The 10,544-nt window shown below is 36.7% G+C and overlaps 1 protein-coding gene across 1 annotated transcript; it reads left to right on the forward strand.

Annotated features, from left to right (window-relative positions):
• Positions 1-8,129: 8,129 nt before the first annotated feature.
• On the forward strand, positions 8,130-9,585 carry LOC129760670 (long-chain fatty acid transport protein 4-like). The gene has a single exon (XM_055758326.1). The coding sequence runs from the start codon at positions 8,145-8,147 to the stop codon at positions 8,778-8,780; it is 636 nt and encodes a 211-aa protein (XP_055614301.1). The 5' UTR covers positions 8,130-8,144; the 3' UTR covers positions 8,781-9,585.
• The last annotated feature ends 959 nt before the right edge of the window (positions 9,586-10,544 follow it).

Raw genomic sequence — 10,544 nt, forward strand, 5'->3', positions numbered from 1 at the left:
TTTTCTAAAAATAACAAAAATACAACATCTTAAATTAGAGGTGATGAACAAAAATTGAGTTCAGGATATACCTCCAAAAAAAGGTTTTTGAACAAAGGCTTCAAAAACTTGCCTATGCATTAATTTTTCCCAGATGAGATAAAACCAGTGATAATAATATCCCGTCATAACTCGACTATTTTCTCGGGCACAAGGACTTTTCATTGAAAAAAAGTATAAGCTATAAGAAATCGCCCTTTATTAATTTTTTTCATTTTAAATTATACATACATTATGTTTGAAAATATTGAATGCATGAAGAAAAAAAACAATTTTTCAAATTTGTAATTTTCAAATCTATGAGTGCTCGAAATTTAAGAGAAAACAATTTTTAAAAAAAGTTCCGAAAGCTGCATACCTAAGAGTTTGATTTTAATGATTTTGTTTTAGAGTTAAATTTATATTTAGAAATTGAAGAATCGAAACAAGAGTTTGTATTCAGCAATATACTTCAGAAAAATAATAAAACATTCAGTTTTTAATTCATAGTAATTGTTAACACATTCTCAAATAAATGCTTGAATTTCCAAAAGTATTGTTGGAAAACGAGAATCACTAAAATTTTTGTGAGAGTTTTGCGGTGATATAAAAATGTTAGATAACCTAAGAATTTTTTCACATGTGTGTATTTTTTCATTTGTAAAATAACATTTATATCGGAAGATTCTTTAAAGAGTTCTTAAATTGATAATTTTTAAACTACTCAATATACAAATGACGAAAATTATCCTTTTGTCAACAATGGTTCGCCGTGAATATAAAAGATTCGCAGATTGTTTTATAAAAGGATGTATAAGCTGTTTAAAAGGATATCAAAATAAGTATGTAGAGAAAGTTTGTTAAACTTCTCTCATTTCATTTTTTTTAAATATAAAACTCTAATTAATTTTAATGAAATTTAAAGGGAAGTGGAGAAGCAGTGTGCACCATGATCTTGAAATATTGTTTTTTTTAAAAGAAGTATATCTAATCAAATTCATTCATTACTTTGATGATTAATCACTTAGATACATTTTTTTTGAATCATTACAAATTTTATGCTGATATGAATTTTTTTAAGAACTCAATTTCAGCCTCTATTTTTTACCTAAATGTTCAACTCCACATTCAAAAGGGTTTTTCTAAATTCACATGGCTACAGAATTTATACTTTTTTAGATGAAATGAATTTAAGAGCTAATCTTGATTTATGTTGGTGCCCTAAATTATTTTCAAATAGGTTACAAGTTATTCAAGAAAATTCTGCACTTTTATGACAAAACTTTAAAACATTACAATTAAAATTCGGAATAAAGGTTCATATCACATTTCTTTCCGTAAGAAAGCAAGTTATTTTGACTTCTGTGAAATTTTTTTTATTGAAGTTTTCTGTTCATTAACTGTTCCCAATTTTGTAAAATAATAGACTTTTAAGGAATGTTTAAGGATGTAATGACTACATAGAATTTAAGATATTTCTCAAGCATAAACTTAATCGTTTTTCAGACTTCAGCAATTTTTTCAATGAAATAAAATATTTGTTTTTAATACTTTCTTTATTAATGTCAGAAATTCTGGTCTTCCAGAATTATTGAACACTGTAGATTTTTTTCGATTGTTCATCATCATGAAAGTAGTATTCCTTAATTGAATAAAGTATAATAAACAAGTTCAGAATCAGTTTTTTTTCATGTTAACTTGTAAGTTCATCAGTTATCAATGATTGATTTCACTCAAAACTGATTGTTTTTAAAACTCCACATAAACTGCATATCACCAAAACGAGAGGTGATAAACAAAATCTAGTTGAAGATTCGAGTTCAGCGCACCAAAATCTACAAATCAATCATCAAAAATTAAACACCAATATGCTATCTTGCATTATTTTGGTTCGACGTTTTTATTAGAAAAAAACATTCCATATGTGAAAACTAATCTTTTTCATCTTCATATTATATTAAAATTTATGAAGAGTAAATCGCCGTGATTTTGTTTGTTAATTTTATTTATCGACCTTATCGATGGAAATTAAAAGAACATAACTAAGAACAATTCAACATTATGAAAATTCTTGCAAATAGAAAGTTAGAAATGTATGGATGCTGAAAATGAGAGAAAAAATTTTATAAGAAGCATTTTAATCACATATCATCAATTCATTCTTCATGGATAAACAAAGAAACAAATAAACAAATAAACAAATAAACAAATAAACAAATAAATAAATAATTAAATACCCAAATAAAAGGGAACAGTTTCGTGTTTGATCATTCAAGAACTCTTCTATTTCCCAAATTGTACTTTGTACTCAGTGATGATGAATTATCGTTGTATTTTAAATCCATAAAGTTATAACTGCAACCACAATCTAAAATTAACTTTCCTTGCCTTTTATAATAATAACTGGTAGAATTTGAATATAAGTTAGGGATTTTATCTTTGATAACTTAATAACTTGATAGAATTAATTATTTTCATTTTTAAATTAATCATCTACTAATTTCGAATAAATTCTCTGAAGTCCAAAATGGATATATTTTCCTCATCGATAATTCACATTTCAAATTGTGATTGAATATTATTTCTAATGGAAGACATTACAAAGGAACTTTTCAAACAAAAATTCAATTGAAATTGAAGAAAAGAAATGTAAATCAATATGATTGATAATTTAAATTGTTATCAATTATTCTGACCTGATCTGATTTTGGTAAGAATTCGAGTTAAATTTCTCACAAACCTGGTGTTATATTTGATCTATTCTTCTTCTGTGCACTGATTGTTATGTCCGAAGCTTCAAATTCTGGCTCTATTCCAATTTTTAATTCGCATTCTGTTTCTGATGTTTTGAAAATACTTGCTTGATTTTTTTTGTTCAGAAAAAGAATCAACATTTCGAGAAGTAGGCGATGTCTTGTGCGAGTCGCACGCGTTTTTTTTCGTCCGCGAATATTTTGTTTGAAAAAGTTTGAATACATTTAATGAAATTGAAACGAACGAAAATTGCAACAACCGAATATTTTGGGACCGGAATTCATCATTCATTTGAATTCGTCAGTGATAACCGGAGGGCCGGGGAATGCATTTTAAGTCATAACTCATCAGTGTTTCGTGCTTTGGTTAAAAGGACTTTTAAAGGAAGAAAATTTGAAAACAGCCAATGATTATTTAAACAAATTTCAAATGTCGATTTGATCGAGTTAAGTCAGTTTTCATCTGTTATGTCAATCCGTTCAAAAGAATTTAAAAAGAAGTTATTATGAAGAAATGTGTGTCTTTAGTGTGTTCCAAAAAATCAGTGATAAAAAAAATGTCTATACATTTCCCCCAACATCAAAAGCTTGTTGCTGTTTGTAAATAGCTTGTGATTCAACATTCAAACGCGTATCCATTCGTGGCTTGCTGCGATTTCCGGTATGAAAAACTAATCTGGACGAATAGAGAAGCATCATGTTAAAAAAGAATTTGTGATTAATGATTGAAGATTAACCATCGTTTGGTTCATATTTAAACTAATAAATTTACAAGGGATGTCGAAATTACTGGTGCTGCAAAGCTAAGTATTCTATTGATTCCTTTTAAAATATTTCTTTTTGTATCATATTTAAGATAGGAAAGTTGATAATAATTTCATAAATCCCAGATTGTAATTTTCTTATTAATTAGTCAGCAGCTTTCTAAAGTGCTTCTTCCATTATAGGGGTACAGGGGTAAGTACAACGATGCAAGGGAATGGCAAATTGTAACAAGATAAGAGATAAAATATGAGTTAAAATATGTGACTATTTTTTTGATTGTATATTAAAATAGCTTAACTCTATTATGGGGTTTAGTGGGGGGATTGGACAGGACATCAAACGATCGGAAGACTGATATACAATGGATTGTGGGTTCAAGCCAGCCGGAGTATCTCGGCAAATTTGGAATCATGAGTAGGTTACTTAGGTACCTTTTTAGGATTCTTTATTTGTTCCGAACAGTTGGAAGGGAGTAAGATGAGTCAAACCTGTCCCAAGCCAGTGGTAACGGACCCCTTGGTTGTGCTGCAATTATTGCTGATGAGTTAAGTATTGGCAGTATTTGAATGTGCGATCGAGACTTCCCGTACCGCCTCGGGTCGAAAGACCTATCAGCCACTGGTGGGTTCTCATACATACATACATACATACATAGAAAAAGAATCAACATTTCGATTGATTTATTAATGACTAACCGGAAATAAACTTGATTTGAAATTTTGATTCTGATTTATTTTGATTCGTATCAGTATCATTTTTTCGAGTTTGTGTGATGATTATGGGTTTGAATATGGTTTTAGAATTCAATTTGCTTATTTATTGTCCTTTTTTTGGTATCGTTATGATTTCTAACGAAATTTGAAATTCGAAACCCCTCACCCATGGACGTGTCCATCGCACGGGTCTGGTGTGGAGCAAATATTAAAGTCTCATTTGAAACTGCACACAAACCCCCCCCCCCCCCCGCCTTCCCCCCACTCGCACTCTCCAAATGAACGTTTTTTCGCAATATATTTACGTTATTGACTGATTTTTGAAATTTGGAAAATCACCCCCCCCCCCAAGAGCCAGCTCTAGGACCGCCCCTGCCGCTGATAGATTTCCGGTCTTCGGAGTCGGATGCCCAATCTGCGTTAACGTATCCAATCAACGGGGGACTTAACGATGAACGTTTGAACTGCAACTTCCATGTTCGTGTACTTTGGAGGTAACGGACGACGCGTTTCAGATGCTTGAGGTGGACTGTGGTTGAATGTTGTTGGTAACGGGCCTAATAACCAACCGAATAACAGATGTCCGGACGGACACCCAACATGATGTACATCAAAACTACCCAGTGGTTCTCTGTACGGCTCCTGTGTTCCATTGGCGTCTTAACAGGATTGCAATTCTCCATACGGAACCGCTGGACGACTTTGGAAAGCTTCACCTCCTGCGATAGTTCGAGTGTGCCTTTTTGCTGGACATTATTCACCTTGATACCAAGACAGTTTTGCAGCAATCCACAGTCGGTCATAGCAAATTTAGATGCCAACGTTCCCTTTTTGCCAGCGATAAGCAAATCATCAACGTACAGAATTACGATCAGCTGATTGTCCTCGTCCATCTTGGTATACAGGCAATAGTCATATCTAGAGCGAAGAAAACCCATGTCGATGATAACCTTGTTGAATTTCTAGTTCCAGCACCGGGGGACTGTTCAAGTCCGTAGAGAGTCTTCAGCAGCTTGCACACTTGGCCTGGTCTTGCTTCCACGCCTTAAGGTACCGCCATAAAAATCTGTTAAGTGATATTTCCATGTAAAAACGCCGTTTGCACATCCATGGTATGAAATTGGAAACCATGGTGTACACCAACCGCCAGAACAACACAAATTGTGGCCAGCTTCGCCACAGGTGCTGAATGTTTCCTCGTAGTCCAGTCCTGCTTTCTGAAAATAGCCCTTGGTAACCAATCGCGCTTTGTATCGGACCGGACTGCCACCAGAATCTGGCTTGATGGAATGGAGTGGTTTTCCGCCCTTCGGACACGACGTCAGCTTCCATACTTGGTTGATTTCCATCGAACGGAGCTCATCCTTGAACCACATCTTCGAATCATCTCGGCCTTCGATTTCACTTTTAATCGGTGTATCTGGGAGAAAAGAACAACCGGTAGTTGCATCGTAAATAAGAAAGTAATCACGAAACTTACCGGGGAGCGAGCGCTCCCTTTCGCTGTGCCTCACCGACGTTTGTCCCAGGAACTCGTGGCGTTCTGGGTGCGAGGGGAGCGCAGAAGGTTTTTCAATCTCTTCCTCTTCGGCTTGTTGAAAGTCTTCAACACCACTCGTTTCGTCACCGGCTTGAATCACCTCGTTGCAGGCGTTGCAGCAAGCTTAATTTTCTCCTTGCCGATCAACTAAGGGCGAGTCAATTTCCTCATTTTCCCCCAGAGTTGAAACTGTTGTCGGAAAAAAAAATGTTCGGGCTTGCTTTCACCTTCAATCGCATACCGAAATGACTGCTCATCGAAAACAACGTCTCTGGCGACCAAGAACTCTGCTTGTCCCAGAGTCGGAACTATTTGCTTCGTAGCCTACGAAAACGACTGGACGACTTCGAGGATCCAGCTTCTGCCTTTGCTGATTAGGAATCCATGTGAAACTTTTGCATCCAAAATTTCTTATCTTTTCCAACGAAGGTTTCTTTCCGAACCAAATTTTCGCCGGGGTTACGTTGGTTTTGGCATGGGTGATTGACGTGCTTTTTCCTTAACTTCCTGGCCTAACAACCGTTGCTTGGCAACCTCCAGTGTAAGTTGATCCTCATCAAGGTTTTCCAGCGCCGTCACTAATGGATCATAAGCCTCGGGAAGGGTTCCAAACAGCATGATGACTTTATCCGCTTCGGTTCACGTTCCTCCGGCCACTTGCAACAGCCGGACAAGATCCTCATAGGCGATCAGATGCAAGCGCATTGAATCACCTCCTGTTATTTTTAGACTTCCAATCTGCTTCGTTACCAGGTTCTGTGTGGCCAGTGACTTCTTCGCGTATGTGTTTGCCAATCCTTGCCACATTTCTCCTGGACGATTTCGAGACAATCGTCCTCGAGGAAGCCAATGATGTAGCTTCTCGCCTTCCGGTTTTCCTGGGCAAACCTTCTTGTCTCAGCCGGTCCTGCCGGCGCTTCCAGCTCCAACACATGATCGACGCTCATTGCTTCCAGGAAAGCTCGAACACGAAAGCTACAATTATGGAATCCGGGACCTCCGGTATATTAGGGGATGCAGTGAGCCGGATTGTTCGGGGTGCCCATAACATCTTCTAGTTTGTGGCCCATAAAAAAAGAACGCAGTTAATTAAACTAGAGCTTTTTATTTGGGGTCTTTATAATTTGGAGTTTGGAATTGAACTGAAAAACAAAGTAAAAAAGATAAAGCTGCAGATTTCCGATTGCTTAGATCTCAACACGTTGTATGTGAAGTGACAAGAGATTCATTCCCAAAGTTCATCCGAAGTGACGTTCCTCACCTGAAGCGATTCCTGGAATCAAGTGATTCGGGTGACTCGATTATCATCAAATATGTTCTTGCCACCACTTGTCGGGAAAGTGAACGTGGTACTCAAACGTAAACCTGGGGTTGAATTATGAATCCTATTCGATTCGAGATACTCGTTTTGAGTTTTACTCGAATCGAATTAGAATCGGTATTACGTATCTCGTTCGTGTTCTAAATTTTAACGTACTAGATTTCGAGTAAACCGGGTAGTAGATCATCTCGAAACGTTCCATTCGAATCGAGCTCGTTCAAGATCGGTAATGCCAAAGTCGGTCGAATCGAACGAAACTCGATTGTTTCGAGTTCCATAATCCCGCCCCTGTTTGATGAAATCAATAACTTTGAGCTTCTTCTGATAACTTTCAGCTTCTGACAACCTACGAGATAACTGGCCTTGATCTATAACGGTTTGATGTTATTTGTACTTCCAATACAGGATATTCAGATCATAGGTGTAAGATAAAATGGGATAATCCAAGGCGAAAATGAATCGTTGAAGTACTCAGAGACACTCCATCTTCTGATTTCATTAAACATTCGAGGTTCTACCAAGATACGAGTGCTTTTCAGATGGAGGGCTAACTATACTCTAACCGGATTCGAATAATTCCAGATTTTGAACTAGACGATATCTGATGCTACCCATTGCATTTCTGCACTTCTGACAGAAAATTTATTCCATACCTGTTTTTTGAAGAAACTCAGTGACCTTGAATTGGTAAGGAGTAAGCCATGAGTTTTGGGCGACGAACGCGTTTTTGTTTTCGTTCATTAATTTTTTTAATTAAATTAAAGTTAAACTGAAGAAATTTTAGAACTAAACAGCAGAAAATAATTGAATAAGTGATAGGCAGAAGTTCCCGGAGTGGTTTGTGCTTTGTTTCAAATTGCTTAATTTTCCTTATAACAATGTATACAGATTAGTGATAGAGATAAGCAATACAGATTAGTGTATAAATTTTCAAATTATGTTGTAGATGTATAAGTATAATCCATACTTGGAGTACTGGATAAAATTTTCTCATTTCATTTTAAAAAGATTTTTTTCTGATTTGAATATTCCTTATGTTTATCTCATTTCAGTTGTGCAAGCCAAACGAACCGGGTGTGTTCATCGGGAAAATCTTACCTAACAACCCAAGCCGGGCCTTCCTGGGATACGTCGACAAGGGAGCCTCGGAGAAGAAGATCGTGCGGGACATTTTCAAGAAGGGTGATGCAGCCTTCCTGTCGGGTGATCTGCTCGTTGCCGACGAGCGAGGAAACCTGTACTTCAAGGATCGTACCGGAGATACCTTCCGGTGGAAGGGGGAAAACGTGTCTACGAGCGAAGTAGAGGCCGAGGTTAGCAACGCCGCCGGCTATCGGGATACCGTGGTCTACGGCGTGGAGATCCCGAACATGGAAGGACGCGCCGGAATGGCAGCTATTTTGGATCCGGAAAGTCAAGTTGATCTGACAAAACTAGCCGACACGCTGAAAGAAACTCTTCCGTCCTATGCTCGGCCAATGTTTGTACGATTGCTGAACAAGGTGGACATGACCGGAACCTACAAGCTGAAAAAGTTGGACCTACAGAAGGAAGCGTTCGATCCGAACGTCATCGAAGACAGTTTATTCTACCTGACACCAAAGGGCCAGTACGAAAAACTCTCGAAGGAAGTTTTCGAACAAATCAAACGAGGAGAAATTAGGTTCTAAGACTGTGCTGCTCTGAGCCACCAGAAGGCTTCATGAAATTCCTTTTCCTTTCACGAACTTACGCACGCATCAAAGTTTTCCAAGACAAACAAACTTGTGACACCCATCGAATGATCTTCTTTATAGGTTTTCTCTCTTCTTCCATACTTCCTTCTAAGAACGACCTACTTTCAGTTTTGTGTTTTCCCTTTTTCATCATAAAAACTGTGATATCGAGTGAAAGTGAAGATCAAGCTTCCCCAGCAAAAAAAAACTGTACATGTTTTGTTCCAGAGTCCAATCCGAGCAAAAAAAAAAAGATTGATCGAGTGACAGCATGATTGGAACGAAACTTACTCAAAACCGTACTTAGAGACAGACGTTAAAGAAAGTTATAATGTAAAAATAAGCGACAAAAGTTGGTTGATGGATTAGTTTTGTACTTTTTTTTTGTTTTTAGAAAGTGAACGTTTAGCAAACACAATGACAACTGTAAAACATTTCTCCTACTGTACTAGGCTATAATAGATTTATAACAACAATAGTCAAGACTTGCTTCGATCTATAAGTTATCAACAGAAGCAAACAAATCCCACGGACAACAGAAACAGAAAGAAAATCAATAATGTCTGACAAATTTTCGATGATATTTTTTCTATTCTTTCTCTACAACCGATCGAAACACAATTCAATTATTTTTAAGCGAGATAGGCGGGGCATTTAAGCAACGAGTTTTAGTATCATCACTGAGAATGATGATTAGACTTCTATGTATACTGACTACTAGAGTTATACTGTGAAATAAAGTGGTTTTGTATGTTAGTTATGAGTTTGTTATTTGAATTATTTGTATTGTGAAAAATTCGGAGAACTCAAATGTTTATAAACTAAATAATATAGCTTATTCCAGAGGATTATATCATATAAGCTCAGAAAAGTGTTCTAAGGTTGTTATCTTTAATTTCCTGAAAAAAATCCCTAAACGGATGTCATCGCAACAAACTACAGCACTTAACAATAATATATAAATTTTATTAAGAAGAACAGTTTAAGTATAAGGAACTAAATGCTTGTTTTATCTCTTGATTTTTAATGCGATCGATCGCTTCAAGGTGTTCTGGAGAACACTCAAATGCATTCCTGGAAGCCCACTGGTACAAATTGTGTATACTATCTACGAGTTCAACTCTGGTTTGCACCTTTATTTCCTTTTCCGGGATCTCAATCTCTACGTTAGAAATTAAAATGCCCAAGACGTCATGCTTTTTCAACATTCTGTCAACGCTGGTTTCCCGCAGATTTTCTTCAACCCAGACCAAAATATTTTCCCTGAAAAATTCACTGTTATTATGTCTAACAACAAGTTCTAGATACCCCGGAAGCCTTTTGGCGATATACTCTCCTAAGCACTCGATTTGTGTTTCATCTAGTTCTAATGAGGTGAGCCGTTGGAAAACGTTAGGGAAAGGTTTGCGGCACATGACGGCTAAAAAGTCTTCCTCGTCGTCCTGGAAAACGGTTAAATATCTGCGCACAAATTCATCCCTATGCTGTTGGCTCAAAATCTTAAGTAGCAATTCCATCTGATTGCTGCCGATGCGCTTCAGATTTATGATATTCGCTTGATCTGCGCCACCAAAACGAAACTGCACCTTATTTTCGAGATCGTCAGGCAGTGTCTGAAGAATCAATTGGAATACATTGAAGCATGATGCGTTGATACAGTTGCGTATTAAAGTGTAAACTTCATCTCTGGTGCACTTTTGCTGAAAATACCGTGTAAAT

Source organism: Uranotaenia lowii, unplaced genomic scaffold (assembly GCF_029784155.1).
Source record: "Uranotaenia lowii strain MFRU-FL unplaced genomic scaffold, ASM2978415v1 HiC_scaffold_717, whole genome shotgun sequence".
Classification (NCBI taxonomy): domain Eukaryota; kingdom Metazoa; phylum Arthropoda; class Insecta; order Diptera; family Culicidae; genus Uranotaenia; species Uranotaenia lowii.